The sequence below is a fragment of the Raphanus sativus genome, chromosome 5 (assembly GCF_000801105.2).
Source record: "Raphanus sativus cultivar WK10039 chromosome 5, ASM80110v3, whole genome shotgun sequence".
Classification (NCBI taxonomy): domain Eukaryota; kingdom Viridiplantae; phylum Streptophyta; class Magnoliopsida; order Brassicales; family Brassicaceae; genus Raphanus; species Raphanus sativus.
The window spans coordinates 27,360,290-27,382,834 of NC_079515.1; the positions used below are offsets into that span (position 1 = coordinate 27,360,290).

Sequence of the window (22,545 nt, forward strand, 5' to 3'; positions counted from 1 at the left end):
AATAATTACTATTATTATACGATTTAACACACACGAAGGTAGTAATAACATTTTAAATTAAATAGAAGAAAAGCAGAGGAAGGTACCTGGTTGTTGGCTTCGAAGGCTTTATATAAACCTCAACAAAACCTCTTCATCTCACTTCAACTTAGATTACATCACTTCAAAGAAAATCATCTCTTCCTCGTCGATACAAGTTTGCTAGCTTTCCGACAAAAAAACAAACAAGAGTTCAATGGCAGTTTCTAATGCTTTAACGATCTCTCCAAAAAAACTTCGGACTGATCTTTACTCTTACTCGAACCAAGATAATACCAAGACACCTTTGGTTATCTCTGTTCTAGCTTCTCTTATCGACCGAACTCTAACTCGGAACCAGAGAATCAATCGTCTAGCTTCGCCGGCATCGCCTACTTCCGGCCGGAGTGGCAAAACCCAGATCTTTGATTGCCGCGAAATACCAGATATGACCATCCAATCGTACCTAGAGAGAATTTTCCGGTACACTAAAGCCGGTCCATCGGTTTACGTTGTGGCTTATGTCTACATTGACCGGTTCTGTCAACTCAATCCCGGTTTTAGAATCAGTCTCGCTAATGTACATCGTCTCCTCATCACCACCATCATGATCGCTTCTAAATATGTAGAAGATTTGTAAGTCTCAAAGAAAAACTTCAATATTTTCCATGATTTTTTATGTTTGTTAATTAGTCATTTTTTCTGAATATGTTTTCTTTTATGTTTCTCAGGAACTACAGAAATTCATATTTCGCCAAAGTAGGTGGATTAGAGACAGAGGATTTGAACAGATTAGAGTTAGAGTTTCTGTTCTCGGTGGGGTTCAAGCTACATGTCAATGTGAGTGTGTTCGAGAGTTATTGTTGTCATCTTGAGAGAGAGGTTAGCTTTGGAGGAGGTTATCAGATTGAGAAGGCATTGCGTTGCGCCGAAGAGATCAAATCCAGACAAATGATCGTTCAAGATCCTAAACATCATCACCACCACCAGCTTGCTCGAGTCTTGTTGTAGAAAAAGAAACTCTTCTTTTTTATTTATAGTTTAGTCGTTTTGTGCTTGTGATCTTGACTTTCTGTTTGTTAGAGTTACTTTCGGCACGGTATTGGTGTAAATGTAAATATAGTTGAGTAGAGATGAGCAGTGATGTAAGTACGAGCATTGAATATTTGTATATAGGTTCACTATCTATTGAACTTAGAAAATCGTTTCATTAATTTGCATTCACTAACCAAAAGAATTTGCATGAGAATTTGGAAATGAAATAAACAATTCGAAATTAAAAAAAAATACATGTTAAAAAACACTTGTGATAGATAAAAGTAAAACCACCTATATTTACCTGCATACCTTTCAACTGTAAAAACTGATTAAAATATATCCCTTATGTGGGCATAATTAAAATACGTCCAAGTTGTTCATTTTATAAACTATATATGAATGTTAATTGCTAAAGATAGGATTTGCGAACTGATTTGATGTCTAATATTTGATTAAACGGTAGGTTACAAAGATAACATTATTACGATAGTTTTAAATTCAGTTCTTTAATAAAGATATCTTATTTAATTCTACATTTCTTTATATATGTGCAACAACCTTTTTATTATATGGTATTTTTTTTGACAACTATTATATGGTATTTATAGTTTCAGATTAATTGAATCTTTCTCGTTTTTTCGGATGTAGGAAACCGATCATGTTTGTTTCCCACATAGTCTTGGACTTTAAAGTGGTAAAGGAAATTGATCGTCTACATTCTTTACAGTAGAAACTCACAAGTTTATCATTTAAAAGCAGAAAAAAAAACTCACAAGTTATTTTTGTATTTTCCCATTATCATGCAAATTTCATTAACATTTTTATTGTAGAAATTCACAAGATATGGTTGTATCTTTCTCATTCTCATGCGAACAATAGTGAAAGGCTCTTTCATTTAAACTAATCAGCCGTAATGATGCATGCCCTTTGTATAAGAATACAAAGTATGTTCTATATATATTCTTTTTATTGACAGTGTAGTGTGGTTCACGAGCATCTACCTAACAAAGGCATGAATATTTGACTTAATCCTTTGCACCATATATTTAAAGCAATAAGATTAGGATTGATGTCTTGATATGATGTCTAATAATTGCCTCGCCGAAGGTACACACACTAATAATTGTATCGATTGTTATTTCTTTTGTGATTATTATATGGTTTAAGTCTCACCTTTACCTATGTAATGGTGTTTTCTCATGCTCACTATCGAGGAAAAATATTGAGTAATAATCTTGATTCGTCTTATTCAATTTTCTTTGTTAAATGAAGATAATTTCTTTTTTAAATAACTAAAAAGAAAAATGGACGAAAATAGCTTACAAAAAAAATAAAATAAAAAGAAAAATGGCACATCATCCATTCACTGGATTTCGGTGGTTGGATCTTTAGGAAAACAGTTCAATGGTTCTTCAAATAATGGCCTTTGTGAATTTCTACCGTCTAGCTTAGCTTAGCTAGTAAAATGTAATCCTTATAAGGTGAGACTGAGTGTGTTCACAAGCCCATTGCTCAGCTGAAACCATTGTATGAAAGCTTAAATATACTTGGGCCAATGAGACTCAAATAAACCCTTGCCCAATAACACGATGATTTGTCCGCGCTTTTAAGATTATAACATTGTTTATGTGGGCTTTATGGTTGTAGTCGATAGGCCTAAAAGGCCCTAGAACTCTATAATTGTAAACCGGTTTGGTTTCGCTTTGAATATGTAACATATATACTCTGTAGACCCGATCGGATCAGTTTAGGAGAGGTGTGAAATGGTTTTCATGTAAGCGAAGAGGTTAACACAATTAACGCAAAATGACATTTTCACAAGTTTGGTAAATAAAGATTACAGTTTGAAGCCGTTAAAAAAAAGGATTACTTAAACTTACAACAAAGTCTCGTTGTTGTAAACAACCTAACTAGATGAAATTTTTTAAGTTTAAAGTATGAAGACGCGTTGTACTATAAAATACAATTATGAACTGAAAATATACACGTTATTCTTTTTTGTTTAAAAATAAAAATAAAAATCTAAATTGGTAATGGATTTGCTCAAAGTATGGCATCTTGACTTGTTCTAATTCCTAACACAACGGTACCTTTTTCATCTTTTCTTTTAACCAACAAATATCCAAGTGAAAAGGAAAAAAAAATCACACATCGAATGCTGCTTTGGTTATCATTTATCAATAGTTATTCTATGCATTTAAGCTTGATTCATATGTTATAAACGTATCTTGAATCTGTTGCCAGTAATAAACTTGTAAGCTGGTCAAATCACATTGAATTAAACTTTATAGTTTCGCTATTTCTTTTACCTTGGAATTTTGATTTAATTAGTTATATGAAGTTACTGATCGGTGGAGGGTAATTTATACAACCGTCGTGGCTGTCACGTACTGTAAACTCACAGGCAAACGATGTTAACATCCTCACTTTGGACAACATTTGTTTTTGCTGGTTACAACCTCATTACACAAGGAGACTTTCCGGACAACAGCAAATTTTGAAGTCCCGAATATACCCTTAAAAGGGTTACACATAAATTTATTTTTAGGCGAGGAAATACCTAAAAATAGAGAAATGCAACTGGCGTTGCGTCTGCTATTTCTGGTGAACAAAACAAAAAACTATTTTTAAACCAAACTTAAATAGAAGGGTAGATGAGGAAATTCAATAAAATTTGGAGAAACGGGCAAGGCTCGCATGTTACATTGTCTCTTCTTCAACTTCATGCATACGCTTTAATTAGATTTGTTTTTTTCCACTTTCCGTTTTCAAGTTTTGTTAAACAGTAAATAAACGAATTTAATTTTAGTTGTTTTTTTTCTTCTAATAATCTTCTTGAGCGTGTTGTATACAAATATTAAGCTAGAATGCTTGTAGATTCCACTTCTCTCTACTTTTTTTTCCCTCTTCCTCTTCTTGCTCTTTGTCTTTGTTATTGAAGATGGAAAGCTACAAGTGCAAGTTTTGCTTTAAGACCTTCGTCAACGGAAGAGCTTTAGGTGGTCACATGAGATCTCACATGCCTAGTCTTCATAAGTTTAGCATTCAAGAAGAAGAGGAAAGGCCGAGTCAACTCAGTATTGAGAGTAAGTCGAATGTTTCTTCTTCGTCTGAAGAAATAGAAGAGATAAGTGGGTTGAGAGAGGAGAAGCATCGGACGATGGATGATGGAAGCGAGACAGAGTCCTCAAGGAATATTGTTAACCTGACACGGAAACGTTCCAAGCGAACTCGGAAACTTGATTCGTTCTCAAGCAAGAAAATGATAAAAACGAGTCAACTCGGTTACGAGCCTGAGGCTGAGGCTCCTCATAGCTCGGCTTCTGATACGACAACGGAGGAAGATCTGGCGTTTTGTCTCATGATGCTCTCGAGAGACAAATGGAAGAAGAACAAAGTTAGTAGTCATAAAGAAGTAGTGGAAGCGATCGACGTAGAAGCATCAGAAGGTTACAAGATTCATACAACGAAAGGGAGATACACGTGCGAGACGTGTGGGAAGGTGTTTAAATCTTATCAAGCATTAGGTGGGCATAGAGCTAGCCACAAGAAGAACAGAGTTTCCAACAAAACGGAGTACGATGCTGTGGTTGTTGCTGCTCCAGAGAAGAGAATCCATGAATGTCCGATTTGTCTTAGAGTTTTCGCGTCGGGACAAGCACTTGGTGGTCATAAAAGATCACACGGACTAGGGAACTTGTCTGTAAATCATCAGGTAGATCGAACAGAGCCAGTGAAACAGAGGATACTAGATCTTAATCTTCCTGCACCGACCGAGGAAGACGAAGTCTCTGTGGTGTTTCAATGAATGCTGGAAAAAGGTAACAGACTTTGCGTGATTGGGGTCGTCCACATTTTCGTAAAGTTTGAATCTTTTTCTTTTTTTTTTTACTATTATTTTTTCTTTTTTTTCCTAGAAAATAAAAACCTAAAATGTTTATTTTAAAATGCAAAAGGAGAGGCTACTTTTACATGTTCTAACGCCAGTTCTTTGGCCTCACGTCGTGTTGGCCTTAACCATATCAATCAAAGAACATTCAAACAAGCTTCTACTATATGCTTGTGTTGAATTGTAGTTTTGGGACTTCGACTTTGTTATTGAAAGCTACTAGTAGTGCCATCACTTGACTTATCTCATTTCTCTTTGCATTAGAGTAGTCAAGGCACTGAAACAAATCAAACAAAAATCATTTTCCAAGGACCCAAGACATTTTAGTCTTTGAAGTAAAGAAGACGTTTCTTTAATAAAAAGCCATATTTCAAACTTCATAGACCTGGTACATATGTACCAATGCATAAGTAGTTTTGCGTTTGGTCTACCACCACAAGTGTAGAATTATTCTTCGCGTTCACTTTATTCTTTTACTTATGACTTGCAGCAAAACCCACTAACTTTCACCACCCCATTAGAACCCAACACACTGTGATTCAGATTTCAGAGTGGTTGTATCCAAGTAATGGCAAGGTTGACTATACTCACACTATGTGATATTAGTCTCATGAAATCATTTAATTTGATAAGATTGTTTTCCGAACTTTGGAGGCATTAAAGTGTTTGGAGTTGAAATGAAAAAGTATAGTGAGTAACTTAGAAGAAAACGTAGAGTTAAATAGTAAATGAAATCACTTTTGATAATAAATGCATCTTCTATGCCCACAGTTGTGAGCCCATTTGATGTCAGCCGTTGGTACAAAGATCCTGAGAGACTGACACTACCTTCACTAATATTCGCCTATGAAAAGAATAAAGCAAAAGCCTACCCAAACCTCCAACCAAAAATAAATACGATTACAAAGTTGAACTAGTTTGGTCTACTCAACTTATGGCTTGCTTCACATTGTTGTTGATGTTGATTGGACAAGCATGAGTGCTTAGGAAAGGACTTCTTTTTTTGTGCTAAAGGAAAAGACTTCTAAATCTATATGAAACATAAGGATTTAGAACTTTTGGGGTTCTCTTTAATCTATATGATAAATTGTTCTGTAAGAAGCCAGTAATATACCGTTCGTGTGAACTTTGTCGTTAACTTTGATTTATTTTAGAATTCAGGGTTTTTATCTGGAATGTAAATTTTTGTTGTACTAACACCATGAAAAATCTGTAATATAAACATTTCGTTGATGCAATTGGTTGCCATACCTTATTGAATAAATACAAACTGTATAAACAAATGCTGAATTCACACAATCGCATTTTCACTTAGCAAACGCATCGCATTAAAGGACGGATTACCACTAAATTAGTAGATAACACGTTTCAGGTATATAGAAAGAGCATCAAATGTTTGGATTCCTCTTTTTCTACTTATTTTATTTATCAACGATCTCTTTGATGTTAATTATTATTTGTTGGTAGAAATATTGGTCGTATCATAGTAAAATTAAAATGACACCATAGGAAACAAACAAAGCAGACAAATTACATTAGTGTGGTTTAAACAGAGAAGCGCAATGAAAAGATGTATGCTTGGTTGGGCGCCCTGTTCGAAAACGCGGGCGCCTAGCCGTATAATCGGGCACCTAGGCGGTGGGCGGAAGGCAACCGAGGCGATTTTACTATAATCGCAGGAAAAACTCGGAAGTCTATTACTCGGCCCACTAAACCGATTAATCGGCCCATTACCCGATTAATCGGCCCATTTATTATTTAATCGGCCCGGATAATATTTTGAAAATTTGAATTATAAACTGTAAATATTCGTTGGGCTTTGTTGGAAGCCCGAATATCTTTCAACTTGTTTTAGAAAATTGATCTTTGGTGTAGATCTATATATAGGGTTGGATTTTGCATCTCTTTTCTCACGTAACCGATGTGGGACTTTGTCCATCAAATTTAATAATACGAAAATAGAGAAAATGCACTTAGGAGGAATCGAAGTTGGGTTGGCTGGTGGAATATTACGGGCCTGAACCACCAGGAGACTGTGAGTTCGTTGTTAAATTACGGATTTGTTAATATATATACATATTTTCATATAATAACACACAAAAACTAGGCGCCGATTAATCCCCGATTAATCTCCGATTTATTGTGTAGGCGCTAGACCCAACCCGAGCGCCCGACTAGCGCCTACCGAGTTTTTGAACAGGGGTTGGGCGTGATTAAAGTGACTCTCTGACTCAATGCACCAGCTTGAGCTTGAAGTCTTCGTCATTGAGTTTTCTTATATATAAATATATGCACACTCCCTTTTGTGCTTTTCCTAACTTCAGTTTGTTTTATCTACAGAAGAAAAAAAATTCACATTGACTTTTAGTAAACACCCTGTCATATCAACCAGTTGCTATTATATACTTCATAAAAGTCACAGTCAACGATATCATGTCAATATACTTGCAAAACCAACATTTTTTAGAGATTCATATTACTAAAACTGACTTAGAATGATATAAAATGTATAAAAGTGACCCTAAGTGTAAATCTCTCTATTACTTATTAGTTATCGGTTCGAGAACATAAATATTTCAATCTCAAACAGCAACTTCTACGTTATATACTAAGATTAATTGGTCAACTGATTCAGTATAAGTAGTTTTCACGAACATCAACCGTTTTGAATCTACTATTTTAATTGTGAGAAATAATTGATTAATGAATAACGTGTGCATGCTTTAATTGGATTCACGTTCTTAACTAACAAACATAAAAAGAATCGGAGAGGAGAGATCATGATCTTGCAAAACTCAAAGGAACGTAACTTTCTCTACACGCAAGAGAGAATTGGTGATCCCGGACAAGACCTAACTAATCCCATAAAAAACTTATTAAAAAGGTTATTACTTTGTTCTCAAACTATAGATTTTTGGTGGGCTTTATAGCAAAATGGGCTGATTATTCTTTTTCTTTTTTATATAGACCTTTATTATAATAATACGGGCCAACTATTCTAGTTGTAAACTGTTGTACTAGATTTTTGACCCGCGGTTTCAAATCGCGGGATAATTTTTCGAAACGATCTAAATTTATTTGATATAAATTTATATTTTCTAAAAATATTGAGTATTTTAAAATCCGTCCCGACCCGCTGTTAAATCGACAAATTTTGTGGTCTCATATATAATTCGGTTTAGTTTTTAATAAAAAATATATTTAAAGTTCCTATAAAACCCATAATAACAGCTAATACCCAGGATATGGCTATCAGTTGAACTAATAGATGACCCAATATGTAATCCGGTTTGACTTAAATTTTTATAGTTAGAGTATTCTAATATATATTCATGAATGTTTAGATAAATGATGGATATATAATGAAAGTGATGTTCCAATTTTAATACTATTTTTAGTCAAACTAAATTTTCATCTTGTTGTAAGCGTAATGGATAATATTTGAGAGGATGCATATTAAAAATAAAATATATTTGAGCATCAACAATTTATATACGTCTATTACAATTTACTGATTTATGTCTGTAAATATAATTTTCATTTATTTAGTAAGTTTACTTTTGTTAGTCACATGTTATTAGATTTTTTTGATGTTTGTTTATGACTTATATTAAATTTAAAAGTTAATTTCATTAATCGCATTAATTTTGATTTATATTTGTATTATATATTAATTTTTATTTATATTTTTCTTATATATATATATATAATTATATTTTACAACTAATTAAACTATTGACACATACTTTCTTGCATCAATTTATGTTTTAATGTAGTATTTTATGATATAATGGTGTTAATGTATTTGTTGAATTAGTTAATATTTGATAAATATATTGCATGTGTTTGAATATTTGATAAATATTTACAACTAAATATTAATAGTATCAAACTATTACTATTTTGATCACACATATATATATATATGTATATGTATATCTAATTTTAATACCCTAAATATATGGATTATATTTTTATATATTTAGGAGGGTTTTGAAGAAATTGTTTTTTTATTGCATTTGGATTAATATATAGCTGTATATATACAAATTAATAGATATATATCATTATTTATCATTAAATTTCGTATTAATTAAATTATATTCATTAGTTTTAAATAATAAATTAGTTAGTTAGCTCCTTAGTTTTAGGCATGATGTATATTTAATATTAATTAAGTTAAATATAACTAATTCAAAGTTACAAATAATTATTTTTCAAAAATAAAAAAGATCAAATGATTATGTGGATTATAAATATATTAACAAAATTAGTTGATGTAATTTAACATTATTTTATTTTGTTATAATTTATTACAATTTATATATTACTTTTGGCTTATTTGAATAAATTTTATTTTTAGTATTCACATTATACATTTAAATACACATATATTTTAAGTCTTGATATGTTTTTATTTTATATCATAACTCTTAACTTGTTTAAAATTGTTTAAAAACTTGTTTTTAATATATTCTGTATGTGGAATGATAATAAAAACAAAAAAACAAAGTTAAGTATTTTTTCTCAAATGTTTTTAAAACATAAAACGTTTCTTATATAAATATTTAATCAAACCGATTTTCTTTTGCATGTAGATACTTATTAAATTAAAAAAATATTATGTGATAATAATTAATGTATTTATTTTAATTGGACTGTTATAACTTTTTTTTGTAGTCCAAAACATAGTCAATAAATATTGCTCTTGTTTTAATAGTATTGATACACAATCTATATGACAAGTGGGCCCCACTCTCTATGTTTTTTTTCTGTTCCGTGTTCCGACATAACTATTCAAGTTATATACTCTGTTGTCCGAATTCCTGCCACGAGATGTAAAGAGAACTAGATCATGACCCACGCGTCTGCGCGGATTTATCTTTCGATTCACATATTTTATATACATGTTATATATTATTTAAGATTTATAATATAAAAAGTTAAAATGATTTGGAACCAAAAAAATCGATCCGGACAAAAAAAATCAAATATCTACTTAGATCCAAATGTTGAGAACTCGAAGAACTCATACCTGAAATAAACAGATTTATACCGAACCCAGTGAGCTAAATTTCAAACATAATATTTTAATTCTTTTTTTGGGTTGGTGAGATTTACTATTTATCCGGAAGATTTTTGGCTAATTTAATGATATATATTCGTAGGTCTCTTTTTTTCTGAACAGGAAAAAAAAGATTTGGGTCTTTGATTAAATTTATCTTATATAACAAATTGCTGCTATAAATAATTTTTATAAAAACTAATTTGAAACAGTAATATCATTTTTGTTATAAATTAGTATATCATGGTTTATAGGTCCAAAGTATAGAGTTAGTCGTCTTCGTAATATTGCTAATATTGATAGATGCAAGTTAATGAGTACAAATAATATATTGTATTATTAGTAATATGTCGTATAGTATTATATGTTAGTAAATGTATTATTAATAATCTATCTTATAGTATAATATGCTAGTGGATGTATCTAGCTTATAGTAAAATATATGTAATATAAGGAAACATGCGTAATGGATATAATAATAAGGTAAGAAGTGAAAAACTATGGTAATGGTTGATATTAATTATTTATAAAAAGGCATGTCTAATAATAAGTAGATTAATATAACATTAATTATATAAGGTCCAACTTAAAAATCTACATAAAAGAAGTTGTAATGTTTCTGTTTTAATAAGATAGATATCCAAATGATATAAGTGTTTTTTTTTTGCTAAACAAATGATATAAGTGTTCTAACCGTTCTGCGATTCGCCGATGAGTTTCAATTTCTCGAATTTCATATTGAAGTTTGCGCCTTTGATCTTAATCCGAAAGATAATTCAAGATTCTTACTCGTTAATCGAAGACTGTAAAAGTGATATAAGCTAATTCACTAACAGGTTTTGATTCCGACATGTATTGATTTGCTTTTAATATCTTGAAGTGTCTGCTTTGTCCATTTGCTGTCTTGTTTTCTGATTATTTTGAAATGTTCTGTGGGATTCATCATGTCAAGGACAGATAGTTGAAACTTACTTCAATGGCAAGCCAAGGAATAGTGTCTCTTACAAAGTCTCTATGCATTTTGACTCCAAGAGTCCGCCTCAAGAACCCAAAGACGATGCAGAATCTAAAGACACGGTCTTGTCATCTTTGTGTCTGTTGTTCAAAGCTCTCTCAATGGGAACAATCACCTTTTATACATGATTCTACAGAAGAAGCTAGTGGTGTGGTATTAGAAAAAAACAAGAATGTGTTCGAGTCTATTGTATCCGACATTGAAGATGATGACAAAGTAGTTCCAACGCAGCTTCTTAAATGGCCATTATGGCTTTTAGGTCCATCTGTTCTACTCACAAGCGGTATGGCATCTACTTTATGGCTTCCATTATCATCGGTTTACATCGGTTCCAAAGTGGTTAGTGTGCTTTCATTGATCGGTTTAGATTGCATTTTCAACCTCGGAGCAATACTTTTCTTGTTAATGGCTGATTCTTGCGCACGTCCTAAAGACCCATCGCAATCCTGCAAAAGCCAACCACCGTTTAGCTACAAGTTCTGGAATGTTTTTGCACTGGTAACCGGGTTTCTCGTCCCAACGCTACTTCTCTTAGGATCCCAAACCGGTTTACTCGCTTCTCTCCAACCCGAGCTTCCTTTCTTGTCTGTGGCTGTTCTCCTCTTCCCGTACTTCATCCTCCTCGCGGTTCAGACACTAACAGAGATCCTCACGTGGAACTGGCAATCACCGGTTTGGTTAGTGACACCAGTTGTCTACGAGGCTTACCGGGTTTTGCAACTGATGAGAGGGTTGAAACTAAGTGCAGAGGTTAATGCACCGGTTTGGGTGGTTCATATGATTCGTGGGCTTGTCTCTTGGTGGGTATTGATCTTGGGGATGCAACTCATGAGAGTTGCTTGGTTTGCTGGTTTTGCATCTAGAACAACAACAACAACGACGACTCAGCAACCAGAATCATCTGTTGCTTCTAAGTAAAGATAGATATAGATGTTTCTTTCGTTTACCTTTAAAGCCAGTCCTATCATGAAACTTTTTTCTGTAACTAGTGTATGTACTATATATCTATTATTTTTTGGTGATCACAACAAAAAAATTGTGTATATTCATATTATAAGTTTTGCACATTCTATATAATGCATATTTCATAAAAGTCTATATCTGTGGAAGTTCTTTTATAGCAAGGGTTTTGTATGCAAGAAAATAGTTGTGTAATGTTTTTTTTTTGGGACCAAAAGTTGTGTAATGCTTTTCATGATCCTAAAATGATCAAATAATTAAATTATATCTAAGTATTTTAAAATATGAAAAACTTGAAATATTTCTTATGTGAAAATATAGTAATTAATGTTTAGGATCAATCCCACGATAAAGATAAAGATTCTGACTATTTTAGAAATTTTCTTTGTCTTGAATATTTAGAATTTTTTTATAGGAATGATTTAATATGATGTAAGAAAATTGTTAGACATTAATTTTTAGACGTAAATTTTTGTGAAAAAAATAATTATCGCTTACAAAAACATCAATATATTTACATTATATTTTGTAATAAAATAATAGTGCATCTGAAAAAGACCTGTCATAATAATAAAACGTACTTCTATATATTTCATTATCATCATATTCTTTATTGTACACTGAGAGATAATCTCTTCTTTAATATGGTCATTTATTTTTGCAATGCGTTTGCGGATAAATCGCGTTTTCAAATCAAAGACATGATTATTACTCTACCGAAAAGACAATAACACCCTGGAGACTGAAACAAAAACACACAGCGTTGTCCCAGTTTCTCCATTCTCTCTCTCTCTCTCTCGATCGACGACTGTTCTGTCGGAACCGGAGACGCGCGTCACGAGACGAATCTGTTTGAGTCTCCGGCGATCTGATCGAGATGAGTAACAGCGAGCTTCTTACCGTCGAGCCTCTCGACCTTCAGTTCCCTTGTAAGTTTATTTCGCACACTTTTTTTTTTCATTGTTTCGCATGTCTTTCTTCTTGTCCGAACCAGATCTAGATTTTTAAGGTGTTAATGATTCATCTTCTCTGATATGATTTGATGTAGTTGAATTGAAGAAACAGATCTCATGCTCTCTTTACTTGACCAACAAGACCGACAATCATGTCGCCTTTAAGGTAATAATAATAATAATACTAAGTGTTCAGACATTGGATCGGGTTATCTCTACGTGTTTCTGAGACTTCTAGGTTTTGTGTTATTGGATTAGGTTAAGACAACGAATCCGAAGAAGTATTGCGTTAGGCCTAACACTGGAGTTGTTCTTCCACGGTCCACTTGTGAAGTTCTTGGTCCGTTCTCTCTCATTCTCTCTATGCATTTGTGTTGAATTTCAATTGCCAAAGGAAAGCTCCTTTCAATATGCATCTTTGTTTGGTGTTTACAATAGCCGAAACAATTTTTTTTAAGAACAAATTATGCTACACAGATCGGTTTAAACAGTTTTAAATCTATCTAAATTGATCTAAATCTCTACTAAATCAAGCAATAATATTAGTGCAAATCCGCATATTTGTCTAGCTTTTTTTTTTGAATATGCAAGTTTGACAATTTATCAAAATAATTTTATAATTAAACCCCAAAACTAAAATATCTAACGTAAGTTTAAAATAAATTAATAGTTTTGAACATTTTTGTGTAGTGACCATGCAAGCTCAAAAGGAAGCTCCTGCGGATATGCAGTGCAAGGACAAGTTTCTGCTTCAAGGTGTAACTGCTAGTCCTGGTATCACAGCCAAGGATGTTACTCCTGAGATGGTACTACTTGCCTTCTCCCCCCATTTGTTTATTTATTTATTTATTTTTTCTGATGGATAATGGATAATCACATTTTTGTTTTTTATTTTCTTTGTAATGAAACTTTGCAGTTTAGTAAAGAGGCTGGGTATCTGGTTGAGGAGACTAAGCTGAGAGTTACTTATGTTGCTCCACCACTACCACCATCACCAGTCCGCGAAGGTTCTGAAGAGGGATCTTCACCAAGGGCTTCTGTTTCTGATAACGGACAGGCTTCTGAATTTTCTGTATGTTTTCATCTTTCAGGGATCTGGTGGATATAACATTTCACTTATTGTACATTCTCTCATATGTGTTTAATTTTAGTTTCAGAAATTTAGCGCAGACAAGGCTGAACCTCAAGAAAACACATCTGAGGTACTTTCACATTTCTTCTTAGTCAGGTCTTCTTTTTTTTTTCTCTTGCAAATGTTAGTGTCATTAGTTACAACTTGGCAACTACTTTTAATGGAAAGTTGGCTTTAAAAGCTGATGTATTAGGTGGGGGGATCTTTATTTTTATTTTTTAAATTGATTACTTCAAAGGTTCATTACACTTTTAGAACCCAATCAAGTCCTCAAGTCGCCCATTACTTATTCACCACTTTGTAAATATGCACAATATCCACAAGTTCTAAGTTGACCACCAGTTACTAGGAAAGCAAGTCATTCTACAATTACTTCTATTGATTGTTTGAGTTTTGTTCGTGTTTCAGGCAAGGGCTCTCATCACAAAGCTAACCGAGGAGAAACAGTCTGCCATTCAACTGAACAACAAACTCCAAAGAGAACTGGTAAAAAAGAACTTTCACTGGAACTGTCTTTTTAAAATCTCAGAATCAATGAAGATGTTTGCTCTATCAAACCTTAAAAGAGTACCAACCGAAACAAATCTTATCTGTTCCAAATGCTGCCTTCGTTTAGATACTGAGTTTTACTTCTGACAAAGACTTGACTTGATGTGCAGGAGCAGTTGAGGCGTGACAGCAAGAGAAGCCAAAGTGGTGGTATCCCTTTGATGTACGTTCTTCTGGTGGGACTAATCGGTCTAATTTTGGGATACATTATGAAGAGCACATAACCACCACCACCAACGCCCCCACCCACTTCGAGTTTTTAGTCCCACACACACCGCCACAGACTTATTTCTTAACTCCTTTTCCACTCGGACAATTTTTTTCTCTCTTTTTGTATTTGAATATTTCACCTAAGAAAGGTGCGTCTCTCTAGATGATTTGTGTTCCTTACAAATTTCATAACTCAGTTTGTTTTTAACTTTCTTTATTTGTAATCCAAAACCTTTTGGTGCTGAAAATTTAATGCGAGAGATGGTGAAAAAGCCTTAGTTTATGGTAAACGTGACAAGATTATTATACCAGCTATGTGTTTCAACAGTTAATAAATTTGTATGGTAAGTCAACGTGCTCAACATTCATATTGTATTGAATGGAACTGCGTAAACTAGGGTTGGGCGTTCGGATTTCGGTTCGGATCTATTCGGATGCGTAAACTAGGGGTGGGCGTTCGGGTTTCGGTTCGGATCTATTCGGATTTTTGATTTTTGGGGTCAAAGATTTCAGTCCTATTCGGATATTTCTAAATTTCGGTTCGGGTTCGATTCGGATCTTTGCGAGTTCAGTTCGGATTCGGATAATCCGTTTAAATTATTTTCAAAATTTTAAAATTTATTATATACTTTAAACTTCTCAAAATTTATAAACAAAATAATATATTACATATAAATTTCAAACTAAATGTGTCAAAGTACCAAAACTTAACATATAAATTGGTTTGATTTGGATATGTAGATAGAAAATCTATATTTTTGGTGTTTTAAGTATACTTTAACTATTTAGACATATATTTTTGACTATTTGTATATATTTTCAAGTATTTTGGACAATTTAAAAATATTATATATATTTTAGATGCTTTTTAATATACATTCAATCTAAAAATAGTTAATATATATATATATATATGTATATTAATCTATTTCAGATACATTCAGATACCCAAATATTTCGGTTCAGATCGAGTTCGGTTTCGGTTTTTTAAATACCAAAAATTTGAACCCATTCGGATATTAATTAATTTCGGTTCGATTTTGGTACTACTTTTTCGGATCGGATTCGGTTTGGTTTTTCGGGTTCGGTTTTTTTATCCAGCGCTAGTGTAAACATTAAGACACTCTAATACAGAAAGAGGCTTAGCTTAAAGTTCACGCGACAAGAAAGGCGCGTAGAGATCAATAACCTCCTCCCGTCGTTAACCACCACACTATTATCTCTCTCTACTCCTCGCCGATTAGATTCCACCGAATCACAATCCTCTCTCCTTCCATGATGCAGAGACCTCTTCTCATTTCGTAAAAGATTCTTCCTTTTTTTTTCTTTTCAATCTCAGATTCCAAAAATGGCGCCTTTTGTTGAAGTATGCAGGTACAAGCCTGTAGTACCCTTCTCGTTGACCTCCTCCTCCTCTCTCTGTACATGTCCTTGCCGTCGTTCCACTCCTAGAAACTCTCTAACCCTTCCTCAGCTCCCAGAAAAGTACTCTAATCTGCGTCTCCTCTGCTCCAAACCGTCGTTTCGTTCTGTTAACAACCGCCGTGTCATCACCGCCGTTGCTAGAGTTGAATCAGAGCAGCTTGGTGACGATGGTAACTCAAAGGAGGTAACTTTATGCTTCCTTTCTACTCAAAGGAGATACCTTTATGCTTCCTTTCTTGCTTGTTGTTTGCCTGCGTGAGCTCTATCTCTCTCTCTCTAACTGACATTTCCGTTTCAGGGAGACGAAAGAGATAAAGAAGTGCAAAATGTGGAGGAAGATTCGAGTTTAGACCAACAGAAGGCGAAATCAAGAAGCCAGTTGAAGAAAAGGGTAGTGTTCGGTCTAGGGATAGGATTATCTGTAGGAGGTGTTGTGTTAGCTGGAGGATGGGTTTTCACGTTAGCATTAGCAGCTGCGGTGCTTCTAAGCGCTAGAGAGTATTTCGAGTTAGTGAGAAGCAAAGGAATTGCTCGAGGGATGACACCTCCTCCTCGGTATCTCTCTAGAGTCTGCTCAGTTATATGTGCCCTTATGCCCATTCTTACATTGTGAGTTCAATCAGTAATCAACTTCACAGCAGCTTATACTTGTGTTCCCTTAGTATCATTCTTGTTCTGTGTGTAAAGGTTTGATCATTGTCGTGAATGTTGGTTTGTAGGTACTTTGGTCATATGGATATCGCGGTGACATCATCTGCTTTTGTTGTTGCGATGGCCTTGTTGTTACAGAGAGGAAAAAACCCGCGTTTCTCTCAGCTGAGCAGTACTATGTTCGGGTTGTTTTACTGTGGCTATCTTCCTTGTTTTTGGGTTAAGCTGCGTTGTGGTCTCACTGCTCCTGTTCTTGGAAGAAGCTGGCCTGTTCTCCTCGGTGGTCAAGGGCATTGGACTGTTGGACTTGTGGCGATATTGATTTCGTTTTGCGGTATCATTGCCTCGGACACGTTTGCCTTTCTTGGTGGCAAGGTATGCAGTTTAGTAGATCTAATAACACACAGCTATGCATTGTCTTGGGTGGTTCTTATGGTTTAAGTTTCAGGCGTTTGGTAAGACTCCGCTTATAAGCATTAGTCCAAAGAAGACATGGGAAGGAGCTGTTGCAGGACTTGTTGGTTGTATTACCGTTACCGTTTTACTCTCCAAGTCTTTGTCATGGCCTCAGCCTCTTGTCAGGTAACCTCAAAAAATCACTAGTCTTATTGATTCGATTTGTGTGTTTCTGAAAGCGGTCTTCTTTTCTACAGCACAATAGCTTTTGGGGTTCTTAACTTCTTAGGATCGGTCTTTGGTGACTTGACCGAGTCAATGATCAAACGTGATGCTGGTGTCAAAGACTCCGGTTCGCTGATACCTGGACACGGTAATCACCCGATATATAAGTTCCGGTTTAATGCATTCTCTAAACCGGTTTATTGTGTAATTGCAGGTGGGATATTGGATAGAGTTGATAGTTATGTATTCACTGGCGCACTAGCCTACTCCTTCGTAAGGCTTCATGGAGTTTGATGCTACGGTGACAGTGTTATAGCTTCAAGAACGCTTGCAGAGCGGCGCATTTTCCCTCTCCACGAAAGTGAAATTATAAGAAGAGGATCAGAGCAAATGGACTGTAGAAATTCTGGTAGTGAGCTTCCCGGTTTATTGTTTGATTGAACCGGTATAGAATTTTTTTCGGTTCAATGCGAGTGCCGGTACAGTAGGCAAATTCTCGGGCCGTTGTCTGACCGGTTGGTTATTTTTAGCAAAGATTCATTTCAATTTTTCTTTTATTTTCTAGAAAATCAAGTTACAGAATGTTTACAAAAAAAACGTCGTTAGAATGACTCGACATTTCCGGGTCAGGCCCACGGTTGGTGTTGGGCTTATCGAGACATTGTGGGCTTTGTTTGTACTTGATCTGAAGTCGACGTGGGGATAAAAGACAAATCACATGGGGGTGGAGACACGTGTCGAAGTAAACGGTTATGGCGGCTTCGTGTTGCGGTTAGGGCACGATGTTTTGCAAACATAAAAACAGAGCGGTGATGGTCCAAGCACACTTGTCTGCTACTTTGTGGAACCCACTTTGCTAAAATGGTCCCATACGTTCTTTACTCGCTTCTTTTCTTTCCATCTCCATAATGTTTTCTTCTCCTGTAAAAATATATTTATACCCTAATCAAATGCATTATTTGATAAAACGCCCAAATATATACGATTTCTGATTCGTACTCTTCTCGCATCGGGAAGCAACGAAATGGTCTCATGAATAGATAAAAGAAAATCTTACTCTTTGACATGCATGATTTTTGCCTTTTTGGTGTGCTTCCCGGACAGTGTCCGATCTCATGAATAATCAAACACGTTTTCTGCCACCACCATCCAATAAATTCAATGGACGAAAGTCATGGGCAAGAAGGTCCTATCGTGTTTGCAAGGTTTAGTGTCAAAATTTTCAAATATTTCGCTATTGAACTACAAGGTTTTAGTGTGTTTGTGAGACCTTGGTCATGTTTTCAAAAAATTGGATTTTCTTTCGAAATTAGACTGGACTCTTCCATATGCATGAGATATCTCCATATATTAATTAAAAAACAACTAATTAGTAATAGATAAATTGTTTCATCTATCTTATATATACCGGTTAGTTTTTTTTTTTCTTTGACTTCCAATATGTTTGAAACTTTATCTTTAGAAGAAGTACATTCAGACATATAGAATGCATATCTTGGTAAGACTTTTGGTGCTTTAGCAGACACTATATATATATCCGACCAGTGTCCACTTGCTGATAACATCAAACTATGTTCGTTGGTCATTAGAAGCGTGGAAATTATTACTTTATTAGCATTATATCATATATAATTGCTATAAAGTCATCGTAATGCAACAAAATAGCTAGGTGGTTATAACGTCACTGTGTTCACGTTGACATGAACAACTGAACATGGATCATGTATACTGTTGACCAATATATCTAAATGCTAATTATCTTATGTAATAATACATAGACCAAACACAATCAATCACAGTCAGGACCGTTGCATTCTTGGTAGTTATTATAACAATTAAACACATAAATTTTATCATACATGGTGTTGGTCCTGTTGGATTTTGAATAATGCGTTTAAGTTAATGAATAAGCCATGCATTCAAAGAAATAAAACTTGCAAGGACTCTTTTTAAAAATCTTGGAACATAAGCTACGACTCGCTTGGTTCAAGGTTCTTGTGAGAAACAAAACTGCAAGCAATGATATGACCCGCAATCTGCTTCTATTTCCCGTTTCACATGTTACAATTAATTATGAGAATACTTTTTGAAAATGTAGTTTTCACCTGTCAGAAATGAAACAATCCGTTTGAAGAATGTTTGGCAGAAAAAGTCTGCTTACCTTTTTGTTAATCGCCACTACAAATATCGACCTTTACGCGGATGATAAGTTTCCCGAGAAACACACACATGAAGATACATTAAAGTGAATTAAATATTGACGAGTTAGGAGACAAAGTTAGCAAGATGGCGTAAAACCATGCAAAGTGTTTGAAGGCCTCAACGTAGAGACAAAGAGGTAAGAGATTTAAAACCTCTTCTTGGGATAAACAACGAAGCATATGCATCAAAACCCTAATCCTCCTTTTTGCATGTTCCGATGGGTAGCTAGATTTTAGGTCTATATTATTAATACGTAAATATATAATATACATAAAATCATATCAAGCGGTCAGTCTGAGGAGGCTATAACTACGAGAGAGAAGACACAAGTTAGTATTTTCACTTTCGCTAGGACGTTTTCTCTGGTTAGGGTCGGTGGATTCTTCAGACAGAAGAGGGGCCACATGAACACCATAATCTGACCTTCTCTACTCTTTTCTTCTTCTCACCCATACATTTGCATGTTCTCTCTTTCTCATCTATCATCGACGACTCTTAGTTTTTCTCTTTCTCTCTCTATCAATATCTTCATTTATTACACGATCTCTCTGTCGTAAGCATTTATAACAATCACGATATCTACAAACCGTCATATCTCTTTCCATCTCTATATATATTGGTCGGCAACCGTCGATTGGTTATAGCCATATCTCTTCTTTAGCTCTATTACTCGTCGTTGATATGTTGAGGACTACTTTGTTCAATTTCTTTGTTATTGTGTTTGTCATCCTTTCTCGGACTTACTTATGCGAGTGTCGCCGTCTTGGATCCATGGAGAAGAACCTTCATGTGAATTGCGATAACTTAATTGCAAAGGTAAGCCCCTTTGATTTTTTTAATGTTATTGCCTGTATTGTTTTGAATGATGTTAGGGTTTGTTCGTGTGTGTGCAATAAAGTGTAGGGTATATTCGTAAGAAAACAGTTTTGACTAATTCACATGCGCATATGTAGTACAACAAAACACGGATTTGACTATTTCCTGATCGTCGAGATGTTGATATTGACATGTGTATGCACTTCAACCAGTTCATTTGTGTTAACTTTAATTATGCATGTTTGTTACATAGCTGAATTGAAATTCATATTATCTCAATTGAAATCAAATATACTGTAACAAACGTACTAGAAGCCCCGTCGGGGCGTTACATATACTTTATACTGAAGATTTTGTAGGGTCCGTCCAAACGTACTAAAACCAATAAGAACTTTGGATGACAAGTAGTGTTGCAAGCTGCGCTTTGTTTATCAAATCTTCTGTATCTGTAACAGGGTTTTATTGAACATAAAACCTGTAGTTAGTTTAGTTCTATAGAACAATATTCAACAGACAACTAGTTAAACACATCTCATATAACAATATTAATTCCTTTTCCATGGCACAGAACAACGAAGAGATTAAAAAGCTAGAAGCCCCGTCGACAAACGACACGAAAACCTTATCAAGCAAAGCACCGATCGAAGACGCCGTAGGTGATCATGGTGAGATCAACGAGGAGAATACGAAGGACGATTGCAGAGTAAACCGAGCTTCACTGGTCAAAACAAGTGTGTCGTCAAAAAGAGTCTCGAGAACTTGGAAAGTTCCCAAACATTCAAAGAAGCTGCCTAGGCCGGATCAGGAACATCCCGAATTCAATCTTGACTATATGCAGCCCACCACGCACCCACCTCATCATAATTAACCTTTTAGTGATCAAATTTCTTGTGATTTTTATATATACAATAAATTAAAGCCACACAAGGAATGTCGTCCACATTTTAACTCTTTCAATATATGGTCACAAACGACCTAGTTATAAGCTTATAACTAAAATATTTATGTAAAATTAATTAGAAAACAGGGTCTTGATATTTGTTCAATACACGCTTTCGCGCGCATACATCAACAACGATGCACTATATATATTTACGCGTCTTTTCATGCACATGCATGAGTGCCTTTGTTGTGATTTTTTTGTCTGTTTAAAATCCTTAAGTATGTGCAATTTGGTTGTTAACAAATTGTTATTAAGGTACCACTAGTCAAAAGGCCTTATTATTTATACAGTAGCGTGCACAGTCACTGCTAACGATGTCCAAAGACAACGAAGGTCCCGCGTTTGGTTCCAATGCAATCAGGTTGTCCCAAATCTACGTCTCTTAAGTTTAAGTTGACTTCATACAACTCATAAAACAACAACAAAAAAGAAGTTGAAAAAACTCATGAAACAACAATGCAAATATGTATATAAATAACAACAATGCAGAAATTTAGTAAAAAAAAACAATGCAACCAATTTTCTCTATCATATATACTCCCACTGTTTCGAAAATCTACCTTTTAGAAAAAAAATTGTTTAAAAATATATATTTTTAGTTTTTTTTTTACATTTCCAAAAGCTTGCATTATTTAATTAGTGGTAAATTATAAACTTCAGAAAACTGTATTTATTAAAATTCTACTGGTAAAATAATATGAAAAATAATCGGATACAAAAACTAATGTATTAGTAATCAAAAATTTAGTATATTTTCTTAATATATATAAAAATTCTAAAACTTACACCTTTTTGAAATAGATAAAATACATTTCTCACTAAGACGTTCATCTATTTGTTTCCTGAATTTTTTTATCTATTCTTTTGTGGGCGGGCAAGAAGATGTGAGTTAACATAAATCCTTCAAGCATATTATCATTTTAATTTGAATAAAGCGATGTAAAATAACTTTTTACATACACAAGTATTCTTTCATTTAAAGAGAACGATTTTTTTAATCAATCTTACACATAAATAAACAAAACAAAAAGAGAGAGAAAAAAGTTTGATGAATAAAA

General features: G+C 34.2%; 6 protein-coding genes across 7 annotated transcripts; all 6 read left to right on the top strand.

The window, feature by feature from the left end:
• The first annotated feature begins 123 nt into the window (after window positions 1-123).
• Window positions 124-1,232, top strand: LOC108859407 (cyclin-U2-2). The gene is made up of 2 exons (XM_018633306.2): window positions 124-654; window positions 750-1,232. The coding sequence occupies exons 1-2, from the start codon at window positions 236-238 to the stop codon at window positions 1,027-1,029; spliced, it is 699 nt and encodes a 232-aa protein (XP_018488808.1). The 5' UTR covers window positions 124-235; the 3' UTR covers window positions 1,030-1,232.
• Window positions 1,233-3,848: 2,616 nt separating this feature from the next.
• LOC108860109 (zinc finger protein ZAT9) lies at window positions 3,849-5,031 on the top strand. The gene has a single exon (XM_018634020.2). It carries the CDS (start codon window positions 3,998-4,000, stop codon window positions 4,862-4,864), a length of 867 nt encoding a protein of 288 aa, XP_018489522.1. The 5' UTR covers window positions 3,849-3,997; the 3' UTR covers window positions 4,865-5,031.
• Window positions 5,032-10,656: 5,625 nt separating this feature from the next.
• LOC108860702 (uncharacterized) lies at window positions 10,657-12,199 on the top strand. Its single transcript, XM_057010815.1, has 2 exons — window positions 10,657-10,846; window positions 10,968-12,199. The coding sequence occupies exon 2, from the start codon at window positions 10,987-10,989 to the stop codon at window positions 11,941-11,943; it is 957 nt and encodes a 318-aa protein (XP_056866795.1). The 5' UTR covers window positions 10,657-10,846; window positions 10,968-10,986; the 3' UTR covers window positions 11,944-12,199.
• Window positions 12,200-12,724: 525 nt separating this feature from the next.
• On the top strand, window positions 12,725-15,112 carry LOC108856762 (vesicle-associated protein 1-1). Of its 2 annotated transcripts, none has more exons than XM_018630643.2 (8): window positions 12,725-12,914; window positions 13,034-13,104; window positions 13,197-13,278; window positions 13,629-13,744; window positions 13,855-14,010; window positions 14,096-14,140; window positions 14,479-14,556; window positions 14,730-15,112. In XM_018630643.2, exons 1-8 carry the CDS (start codon window positions 12,863-12,865, stop codon window positions 14,841-14,843), a joined length of 714 nt encoding a protein of 237 aa, XP_018486145.1. In that variant the 5' UTR covers window positions 12,725-12,862; the 3' UTR covers window positions 14,844-15,112. The 2 variants fall into 2 exon arrangements, with proteins under 2 accessions (XP_018486145.1, XP_018486144.1); XM_018630642.2 differs by having other exon boundaries at window positions 12,727-12,914; window positions 14,090-14,140.
• Window positions 15,113-16,037: 925 nt separating this feature from the next.
• Window positions 16,038-18,074, top strand: LOC108857264 (phosphatidate cytidylyltransferase 5, chloroplastic). Its single transcript, XM_018631223.2, has 6 exons — window positions 16,038-16,438; window positions 16,553-16,863; window positions 16,974-17,280; window positions 17,354-17,487; window positions 17,559-17,674; window positions 17,741-18,074. Exons 1-6 carry the CDS (start codon window positions 16,178-16,180, stop codon window positions 17,818-17,820), a joined length of 1,209 nt encoding a protein of 402 aa, XP_018486725.1. The 5' UTR covers window positions 16,038-16,177; the 3' UTR covers window positions 17,821-18,074.
• A 2,019-nt stretch (window positions 18,075-20,093) lies between these two features.
• Window positions 20,094-21,781, top strand: LOC108860613 (root meristem growth factor 10-like). The gene is made up of 2 exons (XM_018634479.2): window positions 20,094-20,544; window positions 21,113-21,781. Exons 1-2 carry the CDS (start codon window positions 20,410-20,412, stop codon window positions 21,410-21,412), a joined length of 435 nt encoding a protein of 144 aa, XP_018489981.2. The 5' UTR covers window positions 20,094-20,409; the 3' UTR covers window positions 21,413-21,781.
• The last annotated feature ends 764 nt before the right edge of the window (window positions 21,782-22,545 follow it).

Bases quoted from the DNA above. Each gene is read 5' to 3' on its own strand.
- LOC108859407 (XM_018633306.2), top strand. From the start codon at position 236: ATGGCAGTTTCTAATGCTTTAACGATCTCTCCAAAAAAACTTCGGACT. The intron at 655-749 runs GTAAGTCTCAAA...TATGTTTCTCAG, and splicing joins TCTAAATATGTAGAAGATTT to GAACTACAGAAATTCATATT.
- LOC108856762 (XM_018630642.2), top strand. From the start codon at position 12,863: ATGAGTAACAGCGAGCTTCTTACCGTCGAGCCTCTCGACCTTCAGTTC. The intron at 13,105-13,196 runs GTAATAATAATA...TTATTGGATTAG, and splicing joins ACAATCATGTCGCCTTTAAG to GTTAAGACAACGAATCCGAA. The intron at 14,557-14,729 runs GTAAAAAAGAAC...CTTGATGTGCAG, and splicing joins ACAAACTCCAAAGAGAACTG to GAGCAGTTGAGGCGTGACAG.
- LOC108860613 (XM_018634479.2), top strand. From the start codon at position 20,410: ATGTTGAGGACTACTTTGTTCAATTTCTTTGTTATTGTGTTTGTCATC. The intron at 20,545-21,112 runs GTAAGCCCCTTT...TCCATGGCACAG, and splicing joins GCGATAACTTAATTGCAAAG to AACAACGAAGAGATTAAAAA.
- LOC108857264 (XM_018631223.2), top strand. From the start codon at position 16,178: ATGGCGCCTTTTGTTGAAGTATGCAGGTACAAGCCTGTAGTACCCTTC. The intron at 17,488-17,558 runs GTAACCTCAAAA...TCTTTTCTACAG, and splicing joins TGGCCTCAGCCTCTTGTCAG to CACAATAGCTTTTGGGGTTC. The intron at 17,675-17,740 runs GTAATCACCCGA...GTGTAATTGCAG, and splicing joins TTCGCTGATACCTGGACACG to GTGGGATATTGGATAGAGTT.
- LOC108860702 (XM_057010815.1), top strand. From the start codon at position 10,987: ATGGCAAGCCAAGGAATAGTGTCTCTTACAAAGTCTCTATGCATTTTG.
- LOC108860109 (XM_018634020.2), top strand. From the start codon at position 3,998: ATGGAAAGCTACAAGTGCAAGTTTTGCTTTAAGACCTTCGTCAACGGA.